We start from the raw sequence: 14,496 nt of genomic DNA, 5'->3' as shown, positions 1-14,496 counted from the left end.
GCGCCGCCCTCCGCGCCGCCCTCGTCGCTCTTCTCTCACTGTCGTCGTCGTCATCATCATTTCACAGACAGAAGAGGGAGGAAAGAGACCGCCCCCTCCGGCCGGCCCCAACAACTGCACAACGACCAAAATGATTGGATAGGCCGATAACAGAAAGGCACCCTGACCAACCAAATACTGTTTTCTTCAACCGCGTTCAGAACACAAACGACATTTCAGAGGTTACAACTTGATGCCCGCCCGCGGGCCCCAGGTAGCCCCAGGGATCACATCAGAAAGTTTTGCATCTTGATGTTTATGCGGATTTGGATTGAACAAAAAGGAGGGGGGGTGAAGAAAGCCAAAAAAAGAAGGAACCCAAAGAAAAAGAACAAATGAATGAAAGAAAGAACAAATGAAAAAAAAAGTGGGAAGAAAACCCACTCGAGAAATAATACAAACTACATTTCAAACTAAACGGCGGTGTAACAAAACAGGATATAGAATAATCAGGATTCATTTTATTAATTCATTTCCAGTTTCAATAATATCATTACAGAAAAACAATTGACATGATATTTTATACAGTAATAGTAGAATGCTGTGTAATTGCTTCAAGTGCTGGTCATCGTTTTATCGTGTGTGCAATGTGAGACTGATTTCAGTCAAGTGTTAAGAATCTCTCAGTACAAAGGCAGTAATGACCTGCTTTTTTCTTACGCCAATCAATCCGTCAGGCTTTGATTCCCACCTCTTTGGGCAGGTGCCCGCAAGAGCTCCTATGCTGTGTTCAGGTCATAATGGAGGAGTTGGGGAAAAAACACTTTTTTATTCTAATGTGTGAACAACCGCTGACCAAGCTAAAATGTCATTCACTTCACCTTCCTCCACTTTGCCATCTAAGACATGAACGCAGCATGAGACCCCCACTTTAAACAAGATACATCTGAGGTATCGAGACAATTCTGATACACACACTACAGGTATAAATAGAAATGGCCCAACATCACCTTACATAGAGAACAATCAAAATAAACACAAGGACAAATGGAGCATTAATATTCGAAAGAAATCCTGCCCAAAGCGTAAGCTTCACCGAGGGGAGGTAGGAATACGGGTGGGGTTGAGCAAAGACAACAAGGGGCAGTCAGTCGGTCGGTCGGTCGGTCGGTCGGTCAGTCAGTCAGTCAGGAGAAATGCTCATCAAAGACACCAATCGCTCGTGCTGCATTCATGTCACAAATGACGACGGTGACGTGAACTTGTTTTTTCCAATTAAAAAGAACCAACAACTTGCATCCTCGAACTTTGGGCAAGTGAAGCAAAAAAAACAATTACTAGCAGCATCCTTTCGTTCAAAACATCAACAAGTCAACTTGGCGCCGTCGTCACTATGTAGTACGTTACGTGTATTCATCAAATGAATAGTATCAGTGCAACCAACTTGTTTTTCTCCTACCATGAGAATGCAGCATTACTCCTTCTGGACGGACGCCTTTGTTTGGCACCCATAAACACTGACAAGAAGAATCACCAAAGTTTTGGAGCGAAGGCTGGGTGGGGTAGATTGCTTGCGGTGCTCTTATTTGGCAAATTCTTCAAGGTCCGTCTCGAATCGCAGTCGACTACTCTACTTTGTATAGAAAGGGATGCCGTTTGAATCGGTGCAATATTTATGAAAGAACAGATCAAATACTATTATTAGTCACATTTGTTGGGCTGCATACAGTACAGTGATTCCGATTTTGGACTTCAATACAATCGAACGATGCGACGGTAAATCACTGGAAGAAGCTTTATGTAACAAAGAGAAGCCATTCCCAACCCGGCCGGGCGTGGCGGCAAATGATTCCGTTTCATTTTCTTTCAATCTATTTTTGCTGAGCTGTCATTGACAGATAGCATCGGGCAGGACAATTCAAATGTATTTCGATGTCGTCACGGCTCTCTGTTCAAGAAAACAGGTTGACGTTTGCCGGCATGATTTCAGCATTCACTTTGTGAGATGTTTGGAAGCGGTTGCCTTCGAGGTGGGGAAATCCTGAAATGGAGAAGGCAATTTCTGCACAAAGCGAATGTTGAAAAGTTGTCGACCGAATCGATGAAAAGGTCCGACCCGGCTGCGACAAGATAGAACTGAACGGAGATGATAAGACTTTGCCGTTGGGTTCCAATTCCTCGGAATCCTTTTTTGTTGTTGTCGTCTGCTTCCTGAGCATTGTCCTTGATCAAGGCACCAAATCCCACAAATTTGAAAAAAGTCCAAGAAAAATAGATCCAATGAGCCCATCTATGTACTATTTTGGAACTTTTATGCTTGCATCACAAGTCCTCATGACTTTCCTAGCATTTGACCTCTACAAAGTGAAGAAGATGCTGCCAAGTGACACGAATGAGCAGGGCTGAATCAAAGCAAAAGTGCTCTCCTACTGTCTAACCTGCATCGCCCTAACGGAGCAGCAACATTTTACAACAGCTCATAATTATCTGCCATCCATTTGCAGGCTCTGCTCTACGAGAGCGCGAGAGAGAAGAAAAAAGAGATATAGCGACTCGAAACGCAAGGATGAGAAGTCACTATCGTGGACAAAAGCAGCCCAACGTACAGGTTCACCAGTTTCATCGGGTCACGTCATGTGCACCTTTATTTGAAGGACTGACTTCATCACTCTTGCGTACGGGAGAGAAGCCACAGTCAACGTTTCTTTTGGCTGCGCAAGGGGTTTCAATCAATCATTGGCTTTGTACAAAAGAGCAAGAATGAAAGGGACAAAATGGCTTGTGGCAGAAGCAGAGGAAGGACTCATTCTATAACTAGTCAGAAAAAGTGCTCAACGCACAAAGCAAATGAAATCCAGAGACAACAATGTGATTACTACTAGAATGATGATGATAGTCCATCAGAACCAGAATAATATAAAGTACAGATATTAATAATCATTATAATCAGGAGAATCGTAGAATATTACAGAATAAATCTCATTTTTATATATTTCTTCACATTTCTTTTTCTTAATATCTTCACAATGCAGACCAATGAGGATTCAGCCTCTGCTGGCTCCAATTGGCTGTTGCATATGACATCACAGCTAATAGATGCCCCCGCCCATTTTTTTTCTTTTTTTTTTTTTTCCCCCCTCCTGTGCAGGCAGGAAGTTCCAGCACCGTCAATGTATTTGTCATGAGTGACTGAAATCTGGGGAGAAAAATATCTCGGTTGATACGTTTTCAAGCGGAAAGAGTGAGCGCCCGCCCGCCCCCCCCCCCCCCGTGTTCAAAGCAGAGAAGGCACCTGCATCATAGCCGTCCGATGACCATGACATCCACAACCTCTCCCTTGTGCAGTTCCACGTACTGCTCGGTTTTAGGCGGCAACATCAGCAAGCCGTTGGCACTACGCATGGACATTAGCCTGCTGGACACTTGGTTACCTGAAGAAGATCAACAAGGCTCATGAAGATGGTCCAAAAGCATGCATGCATGCATGCCTGCCTGCCTGCATGCACGTTCCCTCCCTCCCACCTGTGCTTTGAGCCCAGGGCAGTGGCTCCTGGTGATGCCAGGTGAGAATGCAGCGATGGTACTCTGGTCGAGGATCCAGCTTCACATCACACGAAAGCTAGAACAAAAACAAAAGCTCCACTAACTCGGGACCCGATTGGGAAAACAAATGGCTAACATTACTGACATGTACGTCTATTTTTAAGCTTATGGGTCACTTATTTTTTCATTTCCGGTGATGGAGTAGGATTTCCTCTGTAGAGTGCAGACAATTTCCTGCTATTTTCTCCTTGGATGTTGTCTGCACTTACAGACAGATTTCAAGTGCTCAATTCTGATGTTAAAGTGTCAATTTGAGCTTAGCTTTCCTCATCTATCCTGTGTGAGAACAACATTGTCGTCGTGTATTGTATTGTTTGGATGACCAAAAGCAAAAATTGCCCTTTTTTTGCTGCATCTCCAAAGAATACATAGAGATAACAACCGTTAAGGATGATGGGGTTGGTTGCTGGTGGGAAAGACCCGCCCCCGTAAAAAGAAAAGAAAATGCCTTTCTTTGTCCGTGTGTGTGTGCGCGAGCGAGTATGTGGGTTACCCTGGCTTTAATAATTGTGGGTCTAGGGTCCAGAATGCCTTGCATCTTCCTCAGTGCAGGGATCACAAAGAGATTACATGTAACCACTGCAGACACTGGGTTACCTGCAAAAACAAGTGAGCTCAGCTTTTCAGCACGTCATGCCTCCAGTCCCACCATTGAAGGCTTTCGGGATCGAACGATAGCGCTATTAGCACCGAATGTATCGGAAACTAAAACACTGCCGAGTCGTGAATTGTCTTTTGCCCCCACCCCAAAATATGTGTCTGGGCAAAAGAAATCTGGAGCATATCATAACACAAACATACCTGGCAGAGCAAAGATGAGTTTCCGCGCTCCGTCAATGTCAACGGTGGCAAAAGTAGTCGGGAGACTGAAAACAAAGACAGAGCGAGCGAGCGCAGCTTTGAAGGCACTGCAGGCAGCGTGATGACAAAAGCAATACTCACAGCTACGGTGAAATGAAATGGAAAGAAAAGTAAGGAGATCGTTTAGAAAAGTATGACTCACCCTGGCTTCATGAACACACGTCCAAAGTGAATCTGAGCATGAAGGTCAATATCCAGCACCTGCTTCAGGAAGTCCTGGTTGGACACAGTAAGTTAGCATCAGGTGATCGTGCCAGATGCAATTTGGTCACAATTGATGGCTTACTTTCTCGCCCATGGACACACCCCCTGAGGTGATGATGACATCAGCACGACTGATTCCCTCGTGGAGAGCTGAGAGCAGGTCATCGGGGCTGCGCGCGCGCGCACGCACGCGCACGCGCACACACACACACACACACACACACACACACGTACGTACGTACGACAGGTCACTTCTGGTTCATGAATCATTACGCATGCTGCTAAAACACAAGAAGAAACCCCATTGTGTTAGATTACAAAGTCAAGAGCCCCTAGTGGCGGGACACGGGCTTGGCAGTTTGCGCGGAACTTTTACAGAGGCAGCAAATCATTTGTATGTCTTTACTTGTCTCCAACGATGCCCAGGTTAATGGTCGGGTATCCGTGTTCCTGGATGGTCGCCAGCAGAGTGGAGCGGTTGGAGTCTCTGATCTTTCCCGGGTGAAGGTCGTCCTCTGGATTCAAAAGCTTCAACGCAAACAAAAAAATCCAATCAAAATCAGTGGCTTTATGAAGGGAGAACCCGGCCGGCCGGCCCACCTCATTTCCAGTGGACATGACAGCCACCACTGGGAACTTGTGCACGCTGACATCGGTCACTCCCACCGTAGCCAGCAGACCGATCTCCGACGGCCCCATGTGCGTCCCTTTGGCTAGCACGCACTCTCCTCGTCTGATGTCGTGACCGATAGGCCTGAACAGGCAATCGTGTAAGAGGGGGAAGCAGCCTTTGGGGTGCCAGCCGCCGCTTCTTTTTTTTTTCTTTTTACCTGATGTCCTGTCCGGGCCGAGCCTGTACCATAATCCTCACTTCTAACTCTTCTGTGCCCTGAAATGTACGTATATACCGGATGAGACACACATACGCCCCGGCAACATTTCTTTTCTTTTTTTCGCTTACATCTTCAGACTCTCTCAAGAGTTCCGTATCTTCCACTTGGACGACTGCGTCGGCGCCACAAGGAATGGGAGCGCCGGTGGTCACCCTCATCACTTGGCCCGGCATCACCGTGTGGGTAGGCTGCATTGGAACGACAGTACGCCCTTGGCCTTCAACTAGTGGTTTGAATTAAGTGTTGTCTTTGACGCCAACAAACTGTTTGGATGGCTCGACGAATAAGGAAGGGCTGGCTGACCTGTTGTCCGGCCTGCGATTCTCCCATGATGAAGCGATCTCCTGGGCCGTCAGCGGCTGCAGAGCAACAACAACATACTACATCAACGATTCTCTCGGGAGAACGCTAAGAGCATTTCAATTGTCGAGGACGCTGTGAAAATGTCATCTGGAGTGAAGGGTGAACGCAAGCTTGATCAGCTTGAAGCAAATCCTCCCAATGCCTACCGACCTCTTACAGCATAGCCGTCTTTAACCGAGGCGGGAAATGGAGGAAGGTTGTCTTTGGCATAGATGTCCTGAGCGAGCACTCGACCCAATCCGTCTAGAAAAAAACAAGACGTACGTACATAATACAAGAATGAAGCACGCGCATAGTAGTTGAACTTGATCTGATCTACCGACTGACTGACTGACTGACTGACCTCGGTAATTAATGACTTCAATTCCCAGAATAGGCGTCATCTCTAAAACAGTGATGAAGGCTTTGTCCATGGATGTCAGAGGAAACGGGGACATCCGATGACGCCGTGCCACTTTGCTGATGTCTACCGCGCTGTGGCCTGCACACGCCATCAAAGTTACATTTTGGACAGGCCAGGCATGCACTTTTCAACTGCTGATGTGGAAATAACTTACTGGCCCTCAGGATGTTCTCATTACTGCCACATCGGGACTGGACCTGAGAGGGGGTGGGGTGGGGTGGGGTGACGGGCGGACAAAGGCTGATCCAGTCGCACGGAACAAAGTCAAACGAGGGATAGCTATCGTATCAATCGTGCGTGATTGGAAGAAAAAACACATCACGTCCATCGGCCCCGTATCAGCAAAATCGGCCCACCTCATCAAAATGTCACGCAACCATGTGAGCTATCTTAAACAGAAAGCACATTCGGTTCTGCAACACCAAATTAAATGTGACCTTTAGAACAATTCCAGCATGACGTTTTGGCATGAGCATTATTTGTCTTTACGAAGCACACCTTGGAATATTTCGACTGGGCTTGCTTGATGGAGAGGGGGGCATGCGCAGCGAGATAGATGGGCATGCGCAGCGAGATAGATGGGCATGCGCAGCGAGATAGATGGGCATACGCAGCGAGATTTGAGCAGAAATGCACATTTTGAACACGAGACAATCGGATTTGTTCCACTTGCGTTCATATGTGCGTACGTACGTACCTTAGGTGTTGGGCATGATGCAGTGGAAAGGCGGGAGGTGGCCTGTGTTGCCCGTGGTGACTCAGAAGGGGTGGAGCTCAAAGAGGCAGAATCTCGAGGAAGCACCTGAACGCCTCGAGAAATAATCGAGTCTGGAATCTACAGGTTAAGAGAGCATAGGAATGAAGATGATCCTTGTCTCCCTTCAGAAGTCTTGGGCTGTAGTTTGGAAACATTACAAAATAGACAATTGAGTCTATTGCTAAACATAGACATTGATGACACTAGACGTATGTCACCGCGTATTTGATAAAAAGTGTTTTAAAGAGGCGCAAACCAAGTCGATACAGTTGAAATCACATAACAAGCTCAAAGTCGAAGGTTGCTAATAATTGAAACGGAAGTTCAGATGTCTGAAGCGATTGCTCGCTTGAATTAATTTGATCAGACTGACAAAGAGTCAAAGGACATTTATACAAGTGCACGTGCTCATGAGCCTTCAATAAGCTCTGGCAATGGGTATTTATTGATATGTCCAGCTACTGCTCGTTTCTACTTTGAAGTGCGTTAAGCCTTTTCCCAAAACAACAACAACAACAACAACAATGCATGCAAGTGGAAAAATGAATAGGAAGGTTGCTGATCTGATCAATGAGAGAAAAGGGAGTGTGTGATGGGGCCTCACCTGCTGGTCATGGCTACAGGAGCAGGTGAAATGAGTGGGAGGGGCAGGGGTGTTGCCGGCCAGATAGGGGCCCCCCTTAGCCATGACCTCTGCATGGCAGCTCTGATGGATGGATGGATGGACACCAAAAGGCATGCACGGGTCATACGCAGCAGACAAATGAACAATGATGTGTCGGACGAAACGGCGTGCACGCACGGGACGGGACGGGACGGGACGGGACGTGAATGAACCGAGGCGATGAAACGTTCGTCCGTACCGGGTGCATTGGAAAGCGCGGAACAGTTCAAAGAAGTTGACATTTACGGGAAAACGACAACTAGGATCCGAGTGGAGCTAAAACCAAGATGAATGTGTCCCTGTCGAAAACCATTTGTTCATTGTTGTCAAATGTGTGTCGTTTGACAACAATGAACAAAAGGTACATCTGGAAAGAGCGTCGTCACGTGGCAGCAAGCAATCGGGAGGATCAATTTTGCATGCCCTACTCTCTCAGTCTGTTACCTTTGCAGCGATGGCAGCTGCGGTGATGTGGGAGGAGCCGTGCTGGTGATGGTGATGATGGTGGTGGTGGTGCGCGTGTCGACCTCTCCGCATGTCTTCCTCCTCCTCCTCCTCCTCCTCCTCCTCGTCCTCCTCCTCGCACTGGGTGCCGCGCTCCATGGTGTGCGAGTTGCTGTGCGCGTTGGACAGTAGAGAAGAAGGAGAAGGCAGCTGCTCCAGCGCGGCGTGGACCGATTTGACCCTGACCGTGGCCTCGCGCAGCAGGTCGATGGCGTGAGGCAGAGCAGGAAGGATGAATTGAAAACACTCCTGGAACATCACATTGTTAGCCAATTTGATCCACATTCATCAAAACAGCTCACGCGTGCAGTTTTCTCGACTAGCCGGCGAGCAAAGTTCCAGTATGGCTGGACGTGCGTGGTGTTGACAAGTAGCTACATTTGTCAGGAATGAATCAAAGGTCAAGTGAGGGAAAGCAAATGAACATTACCTGAGAGCCCTTCTTGCTCCCTGGCAGGTTGATGATCAGAGTTTTACCACGGATACCGCACACTGGCCTGGAATCAATGATGAGCGCACACAAGCTAGCATCACGCTCAAAAGATGAGCAAGAAGGGCTGAGAAGATTCACCTGGACAGCATGCCCAGCGGTGTCACGTTGAGAGATCCCATCAGCATCGCCAGAGCCATGCCTGGAGCCTCTCGCTCAATCACTTCTCTGGTGGCCTACGAGGGCAAACGGTGGCTGATTGAGCCCCACGTTATGACTCAAGGCAAATTGCATTCAAATACACTCAACCAAAACACTTTTGTTTTGACCCCAAGTTTGGTGAGCGAGAGCCAAAATGCGAGTACCTCTGGCGTAACATCACGTGGTGCAAATCCAGTTCCTCCTGTCGTGAGAATAAGATTAAGCTCCTGGTCGTCACACCATTCCAAAAGAGTTTCCTGCGCAAAACACGTTTGCAAAACGAAGAAATACTGTCGAGCTGAAATTTGATGAGCAGATACACAATCATTTGTATGTCAGCTATTGCGCAACATGAGAATGAAGATTTCATTTCTGAACATTCCAAATGCAGTCAAATATGAGAACTTGTACCTTGATTTCATCAATTTCATCTGGAACAATTTTATAGCCTGCGATGACGCCACCTAACCTGCACGTTGACACAGAGGCAATTCGAGGAATCTGTCAAACGTTTGTGCAAGTGTGTGTGAGTGAGTGTGCGTGCGTGCGTGCGTGCGTGCGTGCGTGCGTGCGCAGACTTACAGAGACGGATCATGGACCAGGTCCTTCAAGTTGATCCCACTCCTGTCCTCAGCCAAGTTCTTGAAACAACTGTCACTGACTGAGAAGGTCACATTTTATGGTTAGGTTCGCACTGCTGGTCTTGAAGTTCATTTTTAGGTGTGCGTAAGCATTCTCATCTTCCTCATATTAAATGCAACCTCAGTCTGTCTGTTCTGTCTGCGCTTTGCCAAAGTGACCCACATGGCAAAAAACAATGTGGAAGTGAATGTGGTTGGCGGTCCAGCGTCTCATAGCTACAGAGGAGCGAGCGATGCGAGAGAGTTAGAAATACTGCGGATTTTGGGAGCAATGAGGCAAGGCTTTTTGATCTCCAAAGACATGGACTCAAGATGACGTCACGTTATTGCAATTCATAGCAAAAGCCTCCACTCCACACTGCTAAGAATCCAAAATGAGATATACATTCGTGACGTAAGTTGACGTTCGTGGATGGTAGGTAGGTAGGTAGGTAGCTGGTGGTATGCTCTTGTACAGCCCCTTCACAGTGGCTGAGTACTGCCCAGGCCTGCCCATTGAAAAGAATTTCATTTTGTGACTTGTTGACCAGCCTCCTCCGACTGCAGCCGTGGACGTACGTCATGTCAACATCGGGCTGTCCAATCGACATGTACTACAGGTAGACGTCGGTCCTTGTGGTCTGGAGAGAACATGGCTATGCCTCCGCTCAAAATGCTCCTCCGATTGGAGCCACATGTGAGTGACCAGCAAATCTCGCAAGCGTCAGACGGACTGAGTGCTCGAATCTGTGAAGGCAACAGGGCACCGTGGCTAAAGTGTCAACTTGGTGCTGAATGCCAATCAAGCGTCATACGACCTACCCTCACAAAGTATCACAAGTAGCCTGCTTCGGGTCATTTTTTGGCCGTGTTCCTCCTCATCCTCGCGTTGAGGAACACGTCCATCGCTAGCTAACCAGAGCCCAAGCCTATGGTCGTAAAACTGCAGAATTGAAGTGGTGGGCCCCAAAGCAGAGAAGAGGGAACTTGGAATTGCTGCCTCCTAAGTCTAGGAAACGGATTGGTCATGAAGTGCTCCGGCTTCTTGACGAGAGGGCGTAACTTCAAGTGTCAAGCGGTCAGCAAGCTTTTGCATTCAAAAGTCCAAATGCTTTCTTTGCCAGTCGGCGGCTGCTGGCTTGCATCCTCTTTGAGCACGTCTTGGTTGGAGAGAAGGCGCCAGGCAGCGAGCAGGCCTACTGCCACACGACTCGACTCGGCTCGGCTCGGCCGTCCTCTAGTTCCTATCCTCCCTCCTCGTCACCACTCCATCCGGCTAAGCGAATTCGAGAAGTTGCTCAACAACCGGCGGAGGACAATTCATTTTACCCTGGTGACGGCTCTTGCCTCGTTATTCATTTTACACGCAAGCGAGCAAGCAAGCAAGAGCGCGCACGATTTATGATGAACATATTCAATTCTTTAAACGAAAGGTTACACAGGCGGGCAGAACAGACGAAAGGTCTATCAAAGTGACAGTGTAGTCGTGAAAACCAAATGCACTCGAGAAAAGCAAGCAACAAATCTGCAAAAAGACATGAATAATGCAGCTCATTGGCTTGCTGGCTTGCACGGTCGTTACGCTGCTCCAAATGATACGACGACTTTGTGGCAACAACGACAGAGCTCCACGGGAAATGGGGCATACTTCTAGGGAGTGAGGGAGGGCTATCCCCGGCATTTTGAAACTATTTCCCAAACGTCTACTCTCCTTCTGGCGCTTGGCGCTGATGAAAAGATCTCGCCATAGTAGCGCCAATGCATCGAAAATGAGGTTGAATGTGGCACAAAGCATTAGCACTTCACCGCTCTTAAATGCATGAGAAACATCAATGGCGAGCCGTTCAGAGCGTATTCCGCCTCGCTGTCTGTCTGTCTGTGCGTCTGTGTGTCTGTCTGACCTGCCAAGCAGCTAGCTGCTAACGCAGACCAATGACAGCAAACGGCAGCCACCGGCCAGCTAGCGCGCTGGCTAGCTCTGCAGTGGAAATAGACAGCTAGTTTCGTGACACCGTCGAGCAGCGCTAAACGAACGACACATGCCTATGCTATTTGGGGGGCATTTGATCACGTTTCCTCCAACACATTCTTACCTGTCAGAATTCCCACTCGGGTCTGATGGTCGTGGTTGGTGAGCACCATCCCGTCCGTCGCCATGTTTACAACCGCTGTCTGCACTGTGACAGCACATATAGAAGCAGTGGTGTGGAGCGTTAGCTGCCGCTGCACCTCTGGAGGACGACTGACTTGCCCTGCCTGCCTGCCTGCCTGCCTGCCTGCCTGCCTGCCTTGCCTGCCTTGCCTGCCTTGCCTGCCTGCCTGCCTTGCCTGCCTGCCTTGCCTGCGTGGCTGCCTGCCTGCCTGTCTTGCCTGCCTGTCTTGCCTGCCTGCCTGCCTGTCTTGCCTGCCTGCCTGCCTGCCTGCGTGAACTGGCTGGCGCGTGCTGGCTGGCGCGTGAGCATGGACGCGCGCCTGTGGACATAATAGGTTTCAAATTGCTCTAATTGTATTCTTAATTAAAAAAAAAAACACAGATTACCGACCCCAAGGTTTTTTCCCCCCACACGAAGCGACATGCCCAGTAATTTGCAGGCATTTCGCCCAATAATAAAATCTCATTCAAGTTCTATAACCAAACTTTTCCTCCTACTAATTACCAACAAGCGCATAATAATGGAGACGCAGGGGAACAGCGATTCAAAACAAGTAACATATATTTAATTAATTCTTATCAAGCAAATATGGGTGTGGAATTGAAATAATAATGTCAAATTCCTTGTATTAGTCTTGACAATGTCAATATATAGTAAAGGAGACATTTTTACGCAAATGTTCAAACATGTTAAAACAGTTCAAAGTGTCCTAATATGTACCATGTCTGTAACATGTGGGAAAAATGCGAGCGAATGTAAACAACAAAGATGGCTATTCTGATCAATTGTTTGTTGTTCTGCTTCATAAGACCTTAGGCCGTACCTAAATATGCCGCGTTGCACATGCAACTCTGTCGTCAAATAGGAAGCCCATTTTGTGCCTGGTAGGTAGGTGGTAGGTATGCAGTCCAAACTCTTGCGTGTCGGCGATACTGCGCAGGCGCAGTCCGTTGGTTTACTGCTCGTATCATAGCAACCGAAGTATCCTATCAAAATGGTGGTAAGTAGTTTATCGCCGAATATTTTATTGTATTTCTCGGGCTTGTATGATATTTGTTGATTCGCTATGTGCCTTACATAATCATTTACATGTTCTTTTGTTGTTTTCACTCTGCCATTTTATGAATATAGCAATAAAAATATCTCTTTTCTTTAGAATAAGTTTTTGTGATCATCCGTAACGGTGACGAAACAAGAAATCAACCAAATTTTAGGAATAACATTTTCTCAGTTTGTTTGTTTTTTGATCATGTTTCCCAGGGGAAAGCAACAACAATAAAAGAAGCCCTGACCAAATGGGTAGGTGGCATAGAAACAAGGACAGTTAGACAGTTGTAAACTTTGACCGGAGTTTTGCTAATAACTGATGAAATCTGAACTAAAAAGTGATTAGCATGTTCAATTGGTGTGTGTGTGTGTGTGTGTGTGTGTGTGTGTGTGTGTGTGTGTGTGTGTGTGTGTGTGTGTGTGTGTGTGTGTGTGTGTGTGTGTGTGTGTGTGTGTGTGTGTGTGTGTTCAGGAGGAAAAGACTGGAGAGAAGAGCAGCGAGGCCACAGTTGTTAAGCTTTATGGTCAGATTCCCCCCATTGAAAAGTTGGATTCCACGCTTAGCAAAATCCCTAATTGCGAGTGAGTCATTTGACATGAAGCATTTCAAAGCAAAGTGCAAGGGCTCAATCTATGTGGCTCTCTTTTCATTCCTTGTGTGATTCACAGACAGCTGTCCCTGTCCACAAATTGCATTGATAAAATAACCAATCTAGGCGACCTCAGTAAGGACTTGACTACAAACACATAAGCAGTGACAGACATTTGAGAGTTAACATTGTCGCTTTCCTTTGCGTTTCTCTAGAAAATTTGAAAATCTTGTCATTGGGTCGAAACAATATCAAGGCTTTTACTGGACTGGTGAGTGCAGGCAGGCAGGCACGCACGCACGCACACACACAACATTATATTCCATTCATGTTTTGATGACTTCCACTTGCTTCACTTGCAATCATTTCCGCTTAGTTATCGTGGTAGAACATTCACGTTGCACAAATTGTCTCGTGTGTCCTGCAGGATGCAGTTGGTGACACGCTAGAAGAGTTGTGGATCTCTTATAACCTGATAGAGAAAATGAAGGGTGTTCATATACTGAAAAAACTAAAGGTTCTCTATATGTCAAACAACCTTGTCAAAGACTGGGGTGAGTCACTCACTGCATATGCAAAGAGCTGACAGCATTTTGGGTTCAATTTGAATTGTGTCGGTTTGCAGGCGAGTTTTCCAAGCTGGCTGATCTGCCGTGCCTTGTCGATCTGGTGTTTGTGGGAAACCCTCTTGAAGAGAAACACTCGGCCGATGGAACGTGGACAGAAGAAGCGACTAAAAGGTTACCCAGACTGACAAAACTGGATGGTAAGTACGTATATTTAAGCACCAGCATCCTCCTCCTGTATAAAACATATCGGCATCTAACTGTTTATTTGGTCTGTCTGTCAGTCAATACATTGATATCATATTTCAGAAAATGGATTACAATTATTACCGGGGATTGTCTCAATTTGTAACGAGCTTGGTCGTTGTTTTTTTTTTTGTCCTTTTGTTTCCAGGCATTCCAGTTGTTAAAGGAGATGTGGGTGAAGATGACGACTGATAAGCTGCAAAAGTACAAAACTTCTCATTGTTAGTTGACCTTCTTCTAGATTCTTCTCTATGAAATACCTTCATTTGATTTCGATCCCACTCAGTTCAAAATAAATGTGTTTTGCTTGATCACGACAGCATTTGTATTCATTTTTCCCCTACAGAATTGACTAAAGTTACAGATTGTGCACCAGCCAGGGTGCGTCAATATTTGAGCACAACTCTATCTG

The 14,496-nt window shown here is 46.9% G+C and overlaps 2 protein-coding genes across 3 annotated transcripts; one reads left to right on the top strand and one right to left on the bottom strand.

The window, feature by feature from the left end:
* Positions 1 to 2,601: 2,601 nt before the first annotated feature.
* Positions 2,602 to 11,840, bottom strand: gphna (gephyrin a). Of its 2 annotated transcripts, XM_037241524.1 has the most exons (24): positions 11,576 to 11,839; positions 9,445 to 9,523; positions 9,274 to 9,331; positions 9,027 to 9,119; positions 8,803 to 8,897; positions 8,662 to 8,728; positions 8,172 to 8,480; positions 7,668 to 7,769; positions 7,004 to 7,141; positions 6,461 to 6,503; positions 6,247 to 6,384; positions 6,054 to 6,146; positions 5,844 to 5,899; positions 5,609 to 5,728; positions 5,478 to 5,536; positions 5,248 to 5,401; positions 5,054 to 5,175; positions 4,730 to 4,817; positions 4,586 to 4,659; positions 4,384 to 4,448; positions 4,076 to 4,179; positions 3,502 to 3,598; positions 3,272 to 3,410; positions 2,602 to 3,175 (listed from the first exon to the last, which is right to left on the bottom strand). In XM_037241524.1, the coding sequence occupies exons 1-23, from the start codon at positions 11,637 to 11,639 to the stop codon at positions 3,277 to 3,279; spliced, it is 2,352 nt and encodes a 783-aa protein (XP_037097419.1). In that variant the 5' UTR covers positions 11,640 to 11,839; the 3' UTR covers positions 2,602 to 3,175; positions 3,272 to 3,276. The 2 variants fall into 2 exon arrangements, with proteins under 2 accessions (XP_037097419.1, XP_037097420.1); XM_037241525.1 differs by lacking the exon at positions 7,668 to 7,769 and having other exon boundaries at positions 11,576 to 11,840.
* Positions 11,841 to 11,936: 96 nt separating this feature from the next.
* dnal1 (dynein, axonemal, light chain 1) lies at positions 11,937 to 14,401 on the top strand. The gene is made up of 9 exons (XM_037241532.1): positions 11,937 to 12,471; positions 12,524 to 12,635; positions 12,896 to 12,934; positions 13,155 to 13,264; positions 13,352 to 13,407; positions 13,488 to 13,543; positions 13,700 to 13,826; positions 13,898 to 14,038; positions 14,233 to 14,401. Exons 2-9 carry the CDS (start codon positions 12,630 to 12,632, stop codon positions 14,274 to 14,276), a joined length of 579 nt encoding a protein of 192 aa, XP_037097427.1. The 5' UTR covers positions 11,937 to 12,471; positions 12,524 to 12,629; the 3' UTR covers positions 14,277 to 14,401.
* Positions 14,402 to 14,496: the final 95 nt, after the last annotated feature.

This window comes from Syngnathus acus, chromosome 22 (assembly GCF_901709675.1).
Source record: "Syngnathus acus chromosome 22, fSynAcu1.2, whole genome shotgun sequence".
NCBI lineage: Eukaryota > Metazoa > Chordata > Actinopteri > Syngnathiformes > Syngnathidae > Syngnathus > Syngnathus acus.
The sequence above is the reverse complement of the archived record's forward strand: the minus strand, read 5'-3'. Positions and strand labels throughout refer to the sequence as shown.